Source organism: Echeneis naucrates, chromosome 17 (assembly GCF_900963305.1).
Source record: "Echeneis naucrates chromosome 17, fEcheNa1.1, whole genome shotgun sequence".
In the NCBI taxonomy this organism is placed as follows: Eukaryota; Metazoa; Chordata; class Actinopteri; order Carangiformes; family Echeneidae; genus Echeneis; species Echeneis naucrates.
Genome location: NC_042527.1, coordinates 13,211,341 through 13,226,083, shown reverse-complemented (window position 1 = coordinate 13,226,083; position 14,743 = coordinate 13,211,341). Strand labels below are relative to the sequence as shown.

Genomic DNA, 14,743 nt, shown 5'->3' with positions numbered 1-14,743 from the left:
TATATTTGTATTACTGAACTTGACACAGTCATGCGGTGATAACAGTAACTGTAGGAGGAAGGAGGGGTGGAACCAATATACCTGTCACTCACTCTGTGTGTGTGTGTGTGTGCGCGCGCTCATCTGTGTGTGTATGTGTGTGTATGTGTGTGTGGTGTGTTGTGTGTGTGTGTGTGCATATACATGTATGTGCGTGCATGCAAATATCTGTCAATAGTGTTCATTAGATAAAGTGATGCTATATTGTGTTTTGGGTTTCAGACCAGCAATTGCACAAAAACATTTGTGTTGTGTCATATTGGTGCGCGTCCATTGTAGAACAAAAACAGAAAGAGGGAGAGGGATGACACCGTCATAATAGCCACATAGCCCTCCCCCACTGTCATTTTCACCGACATACAGGTGCACTGTTCCTTTAAAAGCATCAGTATACAACATTTGTCTTATTTACAATCATTGGAAAAAAAAATCACCATTTCTCTCAGAGAAGATTAGTAAAAGTGACTGAGTCACCATAAAGAGTATGCAACTCCTAGGAGTTAGTATTTCAAATTTCTACAAAAAAATTCTATGCCATTTTCAGGCCAAGAGCCATGATTTACTGAAGAAATACAGTATTTTAAGTGCCCTATCTACAACAGTTACATGTGGTATTACGTGTGGACCATTCAACATAGTTCACTGATAATAAAAAGATTATGTCTCTCTGTTTAAAAAGTTCTTTCAGGAACATCTCTGCTTTCACATTAAAAGATATGGTAAGTTCTTACAAAACAAACAAACAAACAAACCATGGAATTGTTATCAACATTAACAAGTGTTGTGACGAGCTAATGCTATTGCAAAAAGACTAAGTGTTGATTACATAGTCAGCTGGTTGTCTAATGTAAAAACGCTCCACAGTCTGTTTGAAGGGCACGACCATGGACACCGGGAGCTTTGTCCACAGGCTTTTCAAGAGGGTTGAGTATCATTAAAGGGCTCATTTGCTTGTTTTATTCTACATGTTGCTCAGGTAAAAACAGGCAGAGCAGTTACAGTGCATGGTTCTCCAAAGATGACGCTGTGTAGAGCTGTTGTACGTGCATTTTGTGGCCTGTTGAGGAGACTGGTTTCATTAGTGATCATTTTTGGGAGAATCAGAGCAGTTGAGAGGCCGACGAGGCTGTAGTTGGCGGTGTTACGGTTCAGAGAGGGGTGTCGTAGTAGTCTGTGGGCTGATCTGTCCCAGGCGGCTTCTGCTGCTTCTGCTGATGCTGCTTCATGATTTCCTTCACCTCCTCCTCAAGCTCAGGTGGGATGATGAACTGGTCATCTGGGTCAGGCTGGGCTGGGGCTGTGAAGTAGCCCCCAGATTTCTTAGAGGGAGCGTCAGCAGCCACCTCAATCAGGTTGTGACTCTTTTCTTGGCGTGCAACTGAGCCGTTCACTCTTCTTTTGCCTGCCAACTTTCCTCCATCTCCACCTGCTGCTCCAACTCCCTGCCATGACTCCTCCCTGTCCAGCCCGTTCTCAGCCTCCCCAAGGTTCATGTCGGCCCCTTCCTCAAGGGGCTCCGGGGTGCACGGTGGTGGAGGAGGCGGAGGAAGGGTCAGCAGGGTGCGCTCCTGGCTGTTTGACAAGGGCAAAGATGTTTGGGGCAATGAAGAGGAGGATTCTGCTTTGAGGCAGTGGACATCTGCCTCCACTTCCACACGGCTCCCATTAGAGAAAACACCAGCAATGGGCTCCTCGTCCTCACTGTCCAGCCCATTGTCAGACAGAGCACTGGAGAAGGTGGCACTAGACAGCTGCCTCTGGAAGGAACCCGCTAAGCAGGCAGGGTGAAGGGCACAACAGCTGCGGGTGGATGGCAGCTCTGAACCTGGGAACAGATATTGACAAGGCTGGGTGGTTGCGTGGGCCTGTTGGTGTTGCAAGGACAATGAATGGGCCTGGTGGTGCAGGTGGAGATGAGGATGCTGGGTCTGATCATGCAGCAGCACCAGGGAGCTCTGTGGTGGTTCATCAGATGAAGCTGTGGAGCCCACCTCGCTGCTCATCTCGCTGGTACTGATCTCGCTGCTGATTTCGCTGCAGGAAGAAGGAGGCACCGGGAGGGAACTATCCGAAGGCCGCTCCTTGATGCCAGAGGACGATGAGGGGTAGGGGCCCAAGCCGGGGCTGGGAGGCGGCTGGGGAGGCTCAGAGCAGCAGCAGGAGCAGCAGTCTTCACTCACACTGAGCTGGACCACAACAGCGCTCAGGCTGTCAGTGCAACCGTATCCCTGTGCCAGCGTACACAGCTTCTTAGCAGCAGCAAGGCCATCTGGGACGTTTCGAACAGCCTCAACAGCTTCGGTAGGAGATACAGTATCCCACAGGCCGCGGCTGCCCAGGATGAAGAACTCATCCTGAGGGGTGAGAGTGACTGTCTGCACATAAGGACAAGGGATGACTGACGGGTAAAGGAAGGAGTAGCCCATAATTCGTGTAGAATCAGTTACACCATTCACTTTGTTGTCCTAAGAAAAGAGTAAATATATGACAATAGTTAGAACATGAATACACTCCACAGTGATTTCCACTGGTACATGGTTTGTTTTAAGGATCTTTACCTCAGTGATGATGGCCCTGTGCTGCCGGATCCGTCGGTATTCCTCCTCCAGCCCGACATTATGAAGCAGGGAGAGAGACAACGGCTTACCATCGCGGCACAGGATGGCCTGGCACTTGCCCACGTTTGCAGCTGTGAGGGTGAAGCAGCCACCGGGATCAGTGGGGTCGTGTCGAATATGACAAAGAGCCGCTGCGCCACCCAGTTTCTGACCCGCAGTCCCAAGTTTTCTGCAGCAGCAGGGAAAAGAGGATATCGGAGCAGTTTAAAAACTAAACTTTTGCAACACACAAGATGACAGAAAGCATAAATATGCCTATCGTGTACCTTTGCATGACAAGGAAGGTGTTGGTCATGTAGTCCTCTTCGCTCTTGGTTTTGTGTAGTTCTTCAGCAAGCACGTCGTTCATTGTGCACTGCAAAAGGTAGGGCACTTCCACATTCCTGTCCCCATCAAACACCCCATAAAGAGCTTCACGACTCCCACAGAAGCTGTTCACCGAAAGGGCTGCAACGCACAGTCTGATGAGAAAAGCAATAACAACAAAAAAATGAATACACGGATAAGGACATAATGTCACTGAAACATGCCCTCCGCTCGGAAACAATTTGGGCTTCAAAGACATAATCACTTTCATTTGTTTGCATATTGATCCCAACCACATCACACATTAATAACCTTGGACAAGCTACGATTCATTACTGTGAAGTAGAACCACCATCAATAAAGTGTGGGATTAAAGCCGTGTACAGTACCATAATAGCATCTTTAGTTTGCACATCAAAAATATTGGATTGGAAGTAATGACATGTGCGCACAATTCCTGTTTTCAATATAACCTTCATTTAAGTCCTCCGGCTGCAACAATGCTCATTCTTCTGAGCTTTGGTTTAGTGATTGTGTGATAGCAGTTGCTTTTTCATCATTGTCTGTGCTGAACTCACTTGTTCTTGACGCCTGAGGCCTCTGTGTAACCATGACTCCACACAGCGGGCCCACCAGATGCCTCATTCGATGAAAACGTTGGTGGTGGATCAATACGGAAGCAGCGAATATTGCTGGAAAACAAAAGAGCAAGATCAAATAGATTGTATCAAGCTGAGGAAAAAGCTGTATCAAACACTTGAGGAATCCATTTTGGGTATTTCTAAAAGCTGTAGACTACACGCTAAATATATAAGAAAAGATAAAGATTAAACCTAAATTGAGAATATTTAAAATGCAAATTGAAGTTACACAAAATACAAATAATTGTCACACTTAAAAGATCTGCAGATGTCCTGCATATAACCTGCAAAGAGACAAAAACATACTTGAGCTGCTCAAGGGTTTTGTGGTCCAGATTGAGACGAGGGTTTCCGGTCAGGTCGAGCTCCTGGAGCTTTGGAGGCAGATTCTCTGGAAGTGTGATCTCGTTCAGCTCATTGCAGCTCAGATCCACACACTGATAACAGAGGGCAAGATGTAAGAAGTCACATAAATGCATTCACAGTACAAGTTTAAAGGTTCACAGGGGTGTGCGACTGCAGATTGCTTACTTTCATCTCCATCAGCTGCATGACCTCGGGAAAGACCTCGATGGCGTTGGAATGGGCGATGAGAGTGTGCATTCGCCGGCAGTTCATGATAGTGGTGGGCACAGTCTTCAGCATGTTTCCACTTAGGTCCACCTCCTCCAACTCCTCCAACTTGGCCATTTTACTGAAGAACAAGACAAATTAACAGGTTAGCTGAAGAATGTGATACAATCTACGGTTCTATTTGAGGAAACAGTGATACTGCAGTGTAAAAAGTGATTTCCTTACCTGGCTGGGAAGGTCTGGAGGTGGTTGAAGGCCATGTGCAGGATACGAAGGTGTGAGTGACCTGTCAGCATGGGCACGCACTTGTCTGTCAGCTGGTTATTGGTGAGGTAGAGCTCCTGCAGGATACTGTGACTCTCGTCTGACAGACTGGAAGGTGGCAGGTGCTCTAGCTTGTTAGCCGATGCATTTACGCATCGTAAGCTGAACATAAAAATGAAGAAGATGTGTGAAATGATATGTCACTTTTATTACAAATTTCTTGATGAATTTCTTCTTTTATGGCACCAAACAAAATACTCTCACTTAATCCATGTCCTATTTTATTCATTCTGTTTACTTCATGTTTTGTAAATGCATTTAACTTGTTTATTTGCTGTATTCATATCCCACTTCATTGGCTTATCTGTCTACTTTGAATGTGAATGGGCCTTTATGTCCATTTATAAACACAATGAACAGATATTTAAAAAGTATTCTTCCATTTTTGAAGCAGTAATGAGATGAAATATGAGATGAAAACACTCCTGCCAGCTGATGATAAAAGCTACCTGTCAGATTTGAGGAACAAGTTGCAGGGCAGCTCCACCAGTTGATTGTGCTGTATGTCCAAAACCTCCAGCAGAGGGCGCTCCACTCTTTCAGGCAGCTTCTGCAGCTGGTTATGTCCTGCACTCAGCTTCCTCAGACTGTTGCTGCATAACAACCTGCAGCATGAAGAACGTACAGACGGTTGGGAAGAAGTCTTACATCAAGAAAAGAAGAAACACACACAGACTATTTAGAAGCTACAAGGTTTCAAGGATAGGTGGATGGATGGATGTATAAATGTACAGATGTACAGGTAGATAGATGTGGGCTGAAATAGCCATGGAAATGAGGATAGTGCAGCAGGAGGAAGTGGAATCAGAAAATAGCAGCGCCCATAGTGGCGCCAGCAGCTAAAAATTAATCATCCTGACACTTATTGGGTCTGTAGACACTGAGAAGATTGGGGAATAAGAGAAAAAAAAGAGGAATAGAAAAGAAAAGAAATATGAAATAATGAAAAGAAACAGAGGGAAGAGGGAAAAGAGAGTTGCGTCTGAGCTGACCTTCTAAGAAGCCATATAAAGTGGAAGAGAATGGGCCAAGGCTGTGGAGGTTACAGGCTATTTGTGTGATTTATGAGGCTTTATGGGGGAAAGATGAGTGGCCGACAAAGGGCAGGGAGAATAATGCTGCCTGCTGCCACGTTTACAGGCTTATAGTCACAGTCACTGACACAGCTAGACTCACCGCGCCGGGAGCTCAGTGATGAGGTTGTGACTCACGTCCAGAACTTCCAGTTTCTTGGCTTCACACAGCCAGTCTGGCAAGGACTCCAAATGGTTCCTACAGAAAGAAAGCGAGTGTGACATAGAGTGTGATGATAAATCATTTCCCAATTTGAAAGTGACGCCAATAGCATGTAACAGCATGCACCAGGTGTTGAATTTCTGTCCTGCTCAAGAAGACATGGCAGAATCTTCAGTTGAGGATGTTAATGCTTAATTTGTTATTTGGAATATTGTAGAATCCTGTCGCCAGGAAAATTAACCAAGTGTTGATGTTTTGTGTTTCAGACAAAAAAACAAAAAAACACAGATGGAGTTTGGTTATTTGCTAACAGCCTATCTTTCACTAAATCAAAGGCCATGTCAGCATTCATACAGTTGAACCAAGGTCACCATACTTTCAAATATCCAATCACTGCCATTCAGTTCTGTCAGAGAGCAAATTATGTGACTCACACTCAACAATTTGAGCTGTTGTAGGACAGACATGATGTGGTGTAACCGATCCACATTTTCAAAATACTTTTTCCAATTAGTGCTGCATTCTCTTTTTTGTATGCACGTGTGTCCTGGGAATTTCTCTCACCTCGAGATATCCATGCAGCTAAGATTGGAGGGCACAGGACTGACATCCAGTTGTCGCAGCTCTGTAGGGAGAAATCCAAACACATTAACCTACAGCAAGGACAAATGCGGTCTATTACAAAAGCAGGTAGATAGAAAATGAAGGGGAGACTTTTGGGAGGGGGGCAGGTTGGAGTAGGATGACAGCCAATGAAATTGCAGCAATCATGAAAAATATGCATTTAGAGAGAAAAGCATATTAGAAAGGAGAAGAAAAGGGTGAGGTGTGCTATAAGTTAGAGTTTCAGAAAATAAATACATTTCAGTGATTTCAGTTGTGGAACAGCTAGGTAAGGTAAGGCAGTGATGTGAAAGAGAAGGACATCTGTTTTTTCTGTCCATACATGATTGCCTTTGCAGAGAACATGAAGTCTTGTGTGCCAAACCCACCATTGTTGGAAGCGTAGATGCCTTTGAGGAGGCATCCCCTGGCCTTGAGGATCGCAATGCGGTTCCTTTCGCAGTGAAGCACTTCCAGCCTGGGGAAGACTGAGGCGTCCAGGTCCATCAGCCTGTTATCCCTCACATCCAGCTGGGTCACGTGCCGAAGCAGGTCAGGCTCATCTGGCACCATACTGGAGATTTTATTCAACCTGACAGAGGGAGCAGGGAGGAGGTAAAGGTTCAACTCCAATTGGATCAGGCTGAATTGCACAGGCTGTGGCCTTTCTTGCAAGGGCGGGGAACATGCCTTGGGTGATGGCTGAAATATTGCACTTGAGCTCTTTTTAACTTAAACCATTTATGGCAAAAACCGATAAGACTTAAAGTACACAGCTATATGATTTCATTCCACAGACAAACAATAGAATTTGACAAAAGCCAACTGTAACTGGAAAGAAAATGCATTTGTAAAACAAAAACCAAATCTAGAAAGAAAGAAGGCTGATAGTTTGTAATATAAATAACATTCAATAAGCTTCTCTCCTATTAATACCATTTTCCCAGGATTAAATAAAAAAGCCCATAATATTGAACCAAGTAACTGGTTTATTACACAATTCATGATAAAATGATTTGACTGTTCAATTTTATTGTTTTATAAGATATCATGTCATATCCAGTTTTAGTCTTTGTATAATGTTGAAGAACAAAAATGCCCATTGACTTGATATGGACTGCAACAGACAGTTGGTTATTTAAATGTTTTATTAATCTGTCAGTATTATTATTTTTTTTAATGAAACTATTAGAAATTCACTCTAAATACAAAAAAGGAGCATACCTGCACAGGTGAGCTAGACTGATGACTGCTACAGTCACAATTAGTTCCAGAGTTGAACCCAAAAGATTACACCCTCAAAAGAAATAAATAATCTTTGCCCGAACAGGTGAGAAATGCTGGAAAATGCATCTACTGACTCTGTTCAAGTCACACTGGTAGGAGTGAAGCATTAACTGGAAAATACTGCAAGTCACTGAAGCTCTGTGCTTTTCTAAACAATGGGAAGACACCTGACGGGGCCACTACAGGCAAATGATTTCCTTATTCCGTGCTGTCTGGCTCTCTGATGGTGTTGTGGCTTCCTCTTTGTGTTTTTGTTTCTATCATTAGAAGGATAACTTGTGTCACTGAGTGCAGTGCCTGGGGACATGTGTAACTAGAGATTTAAAGTGATGTCTGACAAAGCTGTTAAAGATAAACTCTTAAATCTAGCTCAATTATTCATAATTACATATCTCATAACTAAGATGTTTTTTTAATATTAACAGCCTAATCATCTGCGTCTGCTGTCGTACCTTAAATCAATGTGTTTGACATGAAGAAGTCTGAAGTTCTGCAGGGTGAGTGTTTCTAGGTTGTTGCCAGCCATGCAGAGTTTCTCCATGGAGGCCAAACGCTCCAGCACCTGGGGCACGTGGTTGAACTGATTGAAGGAAAGGCCTAAGTAACTCAGCCTCTGGAGGGAACCCAGCTCATTAGGCAGCTCATCTAGACTGTTGCCATCCAAGAGGAATGTCTGCAAACTGAGAGAAAGAGAGACATGAGAATAGACTGATTTGTAAAAGCGGTGTTGGGAAAAGACTTTTCTCTTCTTGAACAAATAGTGTCGCTCAGGATCAATGACACTGTACTAACTTTGTGGATTCTCAGTCAGTACATTTAATGTCCAGCAGATGGCAGTAATATCTTAAATGCCCTACTGGCCAGTACAGGAATTTACAGGCAGGACAGATCATTCCAGCAGATTAACTTCTCATCTAGCCTTGTTTCAACCCACATACCTGTATATTTATTTTCAAATGAACTTTCAATTCAAACTAAATCTCCTCTCCAAGCTGTCAGGACCACCAAAGCTAAACTACAGAACAATGCTATATCCTCTATTGTTACAAAAGGGCAAATTGTATTGACATAACACATGAATTTCATTAACATTTGAAATGTTTTCACATTTTGCTCACACTGTGAAAGAGTGTGAGTAAAATTAGTTTTTGCACAGGCAAGGGGTCTAGCACTGGACTGAAACCAAAACGCTGTGGGTGTTCCCATGAGACAATGGGTGCTGAATGAAGACAAAAGTCCTCATTCAGCAAAATATGCTCCATCTGCCTAAAAAAAAGATAATTCTGCAATTTGGAGGCAGAGTAACAGTGTCACAGTAAAACCATGTGCCATTTCTCAGCCACCAGAATCAGAAGTAACATTATATATTAATGTAATGCAGTGGGCAACAACAACAACAACAAAAAAAAACAAAACAAAACAAAACAAAACAAAACAAAACAAAACCAAAGACAATCTACGGCATTTGCCAAAATACAAAAAAGGAGATTGCCACTGATCGCTTGTTCACAACAGATTTAGCCCAGCAACATGATAAAGAAATCTTTAAATAGATGATGGAAAACGCACAAGTAAAAAAAATGGACTGGAGTGATTTTTGTCTTATGTCAATCAGAAAATAAGTAGACTGGGGAAACCACGTGACCTGTGTTGCTGTTTGTGCTCATACTGAAACTAGCAAAGTACATCATGGTGGTTGCCGTGTCATGTGCTTGTTGCTAGGTAACATTTGGCTGTGTAAACTTTTGATTGTCAAACTAACAAAAATGCAGTTGGAAAAGATTCACATGAGATAGCAAACACTGGTCTCAAGTCAGCAGTAGAAGTTGGCAAATTACTAGTATTAAATGCTGCCAAAGGCAGGGAGAGGTAAAGTAAACAACTATAACAAAATCAATGATTCAATAACTCAAAAAGGAAGAAGGCCTGGAGTGAATACAGAATAAAAGTACAACGCACCTAAACTTGTGGGTATAATCAGTTTAGATGAGATTTAAAACTTGCAACATACAAAACCTGTTGCTCATCTCACAATGCACATCAGCAACTTCCTGCTTTTACTTACTTTGTCATGGCTCCTACAGAGCCAGGGACAGAGGCCAGGTAGTTACAGCTGAGGTTTACTTCCATCAGGGTGGGGATGTCGCAGATGGCCAGGGGAAATTGGCCAAGATGGTTGTTGGACAGGTTGAGGCTCCGCAGACGAGAAAACCTGCAGCGAGATTGTAAAAAGAGACGAGACAAGAAGAGAAGAGAAGTTGTGTTTTGTCAACGACAACATTGCAAGGGAGTAGAATATATCAGTAAATATATGAAAGATATTCATGAGAAATGCAGCAAAATATAGCTTAGACTGAATTTGTTTAAGTGAAAAACACACAGTTAGATTCAGTATGTCCATAAACAAAGCCCTCCTTTATAACAGGACTAAGGCATCCACATTTGATTGTTGAGCAAACAAGCACAGCATTGACATCCGTGTTGTTGATTCAAACACCAAGGACCAGTGGCATTGGCATGTTGTCTCAGAGGGGTGACCTTCAGAGCGGTTTGCCCCTCAGAGGGAGGGGAGGGAAAGCAACAAGGCAGAGCAGACTGTCTTTATTTATCTATCTACACACAGATGCATACACACACACAATCTGCTATCACCTATCACGTGCAAACATAGAGCAGCAACGGCATGCTGGAGATTGGTCGAGCACCATATTACCACCGTGGGATGAAACAGCTGCGTAAACCGGCACAACTGGCACAGTGTCAGATTTTGCTGCCTATGTGCGTGCACACACACATACACTGCATATTGTTGCCATGAAGAAAAAATAAACTGAGATATCAGGGCTGTTGATTAGGGTGACCAAGTAATTCCAGCTGAGGGTGACTCCTGCTGACAGTGGGTGAGGGGCGCATGTGGGAAAATGTCATTTCACCATTAAATCAACCTCTGCAGTCTGCTGAGTAATGCTCATACTCCCTCCTCACGTTTTCTCCTTCTCTGTGTCATGCTGTCCTGTCTTGCTGTTAATTTTTCTCCTCACTCATTTCCTTGAGTATTTAAAGCTGTACTCACTATTTTCATAAAGAGATTTATCAACCAAATAATGAGTTCCTCAAAGCTCTGTGAAGCTTTTTAGCCTCTTTTCACTCAACCATTTTGTTGTGTTATTTATGGTTTCCATTTCAATAAACAATCAATGTGCAGCTGCTTTTTTTCATATAGCAAAGAAAAAAGCTCCATTCAACTGCAAGAATCTGCTCAGCACTATCTCAGATGAAGATGGTAAAGAATAATTTCCCAAAAATCTTATTTCCCAAAATAATAACCCATGGGATTAAATACCCCCTTTATTCATTTCCATGTCTTTATGCCCTTTGTATCTCCCTGAACTATCATACATATGTAAATAAACAGGCCAAACATCTACCACATGCATATGGAGTGTCAGCCATTACCCTCAGTGAACGGTGACCTCTGTCTCAAAGTGTGATGCATGATGGGAAGGCTGTCCCATGCCAGAGGAAAGACCTAGTATCCCAGACGACTGATTATGCATATCTGATTGGCAGATCACCCACTGGTTAGTCTTTGGGCAGGGAGGAGAAGGGGGGAGGCATGTGGCAGGTTCACACATTCCATCTCTCTTGGAAAAATACAAAGCACTATGACTCCATGTTGGATGTTAGGGAAAGCCAGTGTTTACACAGAAACAAAAACAGACTCTCACACAACTGTCCACACATACACCCACAGTCATAGAAGCTGCACACAGAGTATTATTGTTCTTGACTCAAGCTCTTTTTACTTTAATCTCTCAGGGCCAAGTGCGTACTCAAGTAACTCCGCTACATGTTTGTACATGTCAAAACCCCTTTATTTTCAGCCAAGGATCCATCTCTTGCCCATAGCTGACCTCTTTTTCTTTCATGCTGGGTCAAATGCAGATGAGCCTATTTAGGCTTTGGCAAAGGTAAATGGATGTTATCTTGTTTGACCAGCAGGGTAGCTGTGCATCCCTTGCTTTGATTTAAAAATCTGTTACGTCAGTTGAAGGATCTTCAACATGAGTCATTATTCAGATTTAAAAAATGCATGATGGCAGAGCATCATAAATTCCAGATCTCTTCCCTCATTCATAATTTTCTGTTGTGAAGCTCCTACAAGTATGCAAGAAAAAACAGGCACAGTCCCATTAATATGAGCACAAACACGCACACTGCTGGGCCACCTTAAATGGAATACAAAAATCAAATGCCATACTGTATCAAGACTTTGTATGCACTGACCCCGAATCTGTAGCCTGCAGCCACTTTTCTGTTGCATGCAATCATGCAATTGCCTCTTTCTCCCTAACACAAAACCCCCACACACATTTGCACCAGCACAATTCTCGAAACACACAACTCATGCAGGAATCAGAATCAAACAATTCATTCAGTTGAATGCTAATTCATGTAGGCGCACACACACACACACACGTCTTGGATGCGGGCTTTAATCTGGGACCATGATAAGCATACAGCAGATGGTGCACGCAAAGAGAGAGAGTGAGGGAGGCCAGGGACATTAAAAGCTTCCCTGCAGATCCATCTACCCTTCTGGGCTCTGGGCTCAATGGGCTTGGCCTGGCACAGCCCTGCCTAACCCCTTTGGTCCGCGTGTGCCAATGGCCCCAGCCTGAGAATGCTTAGATCGATGGCTTGCAAATTGCAGGAAAAAAGCTAAAGCCGTCCAAATAGCCAGTCATGACCTGCTGTGTCTAGTGAAACCTCACTGTGTTTTGTCTTTCTCCATCATGTACAACAGCCCAGCTCATCTCCCGTTGTGGCCAAATTATGTTTAGCTTTGGAAAACCTTTTCAAGCCTCATCTTGCCTTAACCAGCCCTCTAAACCACCCTGTGCGGTCTCATTGGCTTGTAAAACCTCCTCAAGTCCCTTCCCCATTTTTATTTCTTTCACTTTTTCCTGCCTGTCCCACTCCTTATAGTTTAGCCTCAGGTGTGCTTACTGTAGATTAACAATTGTACTGTACCTCTGCAACTGCTGCAGCCGCTGGTCTGCAGGCAGGAAGTTGTGTTTGAGATTGAGGTGGGTGAGGTCGTGGCTGTAGAAAAGGTTCAGAGGAAGTTGCTCCAGGCTGCAGCAGGACAGGTCTACCGAGTTGATTCTCTGAGACACCATCTAAATGGAGGTGAGGAGGAAAACAAGAAGAGTGTTTAACAGGATTATCTCCTTACAGGTTTACGATGTGTGTATGTACCCTGCTGTTCAGGGGTCAAATGTCATTCAACAGCCAATCTTCTTAGGATTAGACTCAGAAGAAGTCGAGGAAAAGTCCAACAGTTTAATGACCTAACATCACATAATACATCATTGAATAAATTAGTTAGCAGCAGGTACGTAGAGCAGTTAACCCATGATCATTTGTTAGTCAAATTTACAGAGACACAGATAAACTGTAGTCTGGGCTCCCCTTTATTTTAAAGGAGAAAATCTACAGCCATGAACTTGAGCTGATCAGAGCTAGCTAGAGGCTCAGCAGTTGTCAGTAGGGCACGTGCTGCTTCTATCTAGGCTCCTATTCTGAGTGGCCCTCTGGGTGCTGGTGACATGTATGTCCCTGTTAATATTTAGAAAAGAGGTTTTCTGGCTATGGCCTACTTGAGTTCAAATGAGAGAAAAGAGAGAGGGGGGGGGAAGCCATGAGTGATGTTCATGTGTGAGTGCACTCAGAGGCATTTGGGTTATATTGCATACTAAAGAGTGGATGGCAGAAACATATAGGAATAGTAGGATTGTGGTTGGTGTAGTGTCATATTTTCATACTTCAGCTAGTAGTCCTACATGTTCTAATGTACAGTGAAGTTGACCCATAAGAACTGCCGGAGAGCAGAAGCTCATGTTCTCTTTCTCTTTTTCTAACCCTCGTGTACATTCAGTACCTTGGCAGCATGTCTGTGCCAGCGCAGGTGTTCCGTGAAGCTGTCAAAGCTGACGTAGTAGGTTTGACTCTGAGGCCCTGCTGAGCTAAAGGCCAAACAGTGATTGTGCTTCTTCACCTCCTCGACCTGCAACAAAAAAAGACATACGTATTAAGAGACTGAAATCCGGACATCACCCTAAACAACAAACCCATGCCTATAGATAGACAGATTTTAATTGAAATGGCTTCTGTTGAAGGAAATGACATGTTTAATGGCTGCAGGGTAAAGAAATTCAGTCAACCAGAAGCACACTGATCATAACACACGTGCGTGACATAAACATGATTAAATGAATGTGAAATTACTTTTTAGACACGCATAATCACACACACTCAAGCACGTGGACTCTGTGAATGAATGCCTGACTAGTTATGATGTCTAAATAGACACATCAACCGTTTACAGGCAGATGCTGAGGCGCTGTGTGGATGAATGGTTGACTACAGGTCACGTGTTGTGTGAGAAATGTTTACAAAATAGGTGTGGTGTTGTGTGGAAGGTCCTTTGTGTGAAGCAGTAGGAAGGGCTTTAAGCAGCGCCCTTAAAAGATAATTATTGGCCTTGCTGATACACAGATCCATATAACAATAAGCAGATTAAGGTCATTCTGAGCAGGTAGTTTAAATGGTGAAGGGAAAGAAAATGCGACAAATAAAATGCAAGCAAAAGGTCAAGCAGCTGTTGAAGGTGAAGTGTCATGTAGGAAAAAACACCACTGTGCAGGAAGAGATCTGCAGAGGGTAGTAAAAGTGACTTTGGCAGGTCATACAGCATTATGACTTTATGATCCAAAGCATAAATTATAAAACAAGTCATAAAAGATTATGCACCACCAGTTGTGCTCCGTGACTTTTACGTACTTTTCCTCCAATGAGTGGGAGGATGTGCATCTTCCCCGTCTGGCTCTCCTTAACAGAGGAGACGATGAGGCAGGTGCCACACAGGATGACCTGCCGTCTGGTCCAGCGGTTAACCGGCAGCTGAAGCTTCCCTTTCCGAACATTGTACATCCCTGACAACTGGACCCGCTCTGAGCTCTCGATGTTTTGCGGCTTCCCTGCAACAAAGAATGAGAGATGGTGCTGTTAGCAGTTTGTTAGATGTAAAATTGAAATGAGTCGGGGGGGGGA

The 14,743-nt window shown here is 43.5% G+C and overlaps 1 protein-coding gene across 1 annotated transcript in view; it reads right to left on the bottom strand.

Annotated features, from left to right (window-relative positions):
• Positions 1 to 380: 380 nt before the first annotated feature.
• LOC115058073 (PH domain leucine-rich repeat protein phosphatase 1-like) overlaps positions 381 to 14,743 on the bottom strand; it is a 39,919-nt gene continuing 25,556 nt past the window's right edge. Inside the window, exons 2-17 of the mRNA XM_029525380.1 lie at positions 14,474 to 14,670; positions 13,572 to 13,697; positions 12,662 to 12,810; positions 9,693 to 9,839; positions 8,080 to 8,307; positions 6,730 to 6,932; positions 6,302 to 6,362; positions 5,678 to 5,773; positions 4,951 to 5,106; positions 4,403 to 4,603; positions 4,136 to 4,298; positions 3,911 to 4,041; positions 3,542 to 3,655; positions 2,924 to 3,118; positions 2,598 to 2,826; positions 381 to 2,504 (exon numbers count right to left, since the gene is read on the bottom strand). Coding sequence (XP_029381240.1) covers positions 1,188 to 2,504; positions 2,598 to 2,826; positions 2,924 to 3,118; positions 3,542 to 3,655; positions 3,911 to 4,041; positions 4,136 to 4,298; positions 4,403 to 4,603; positions 4,951 to 5,106; positions 5,678 to 5,773; positions 6,302 to 6,362; positions 6,730 to 6,932; positions 8,080 to 8,307; positions 9,693 to 9,839; positions 12,662 to 12,810; positions 13,572 to 13,697; positions 14,474 to 14,670 — 3,713 coding nt within the window. The 3' untranslated portion in view covers positions 381 to 1,187. The remainder of the gene's footprint in view (positions 2,505 to 2,597; positions 2,827 to 2,923; positions 3,119 to 3,541; positions 3,656 to 3,910; positions 4,042 to 4,135; positions 4,299 to 4,402; positions 4,604 to 4,950; positions 5,107 to 5,677; positions 5,774 to 6,301; positions 6,363 to 6,729; positions 6,933 to 8,079; positions 8,308 to 9,692; positions 9,840 to 12,661; positions 12,811 to 13,571; positions 13,698 to 14,473; positions 14,671 to 14,743) is intronic.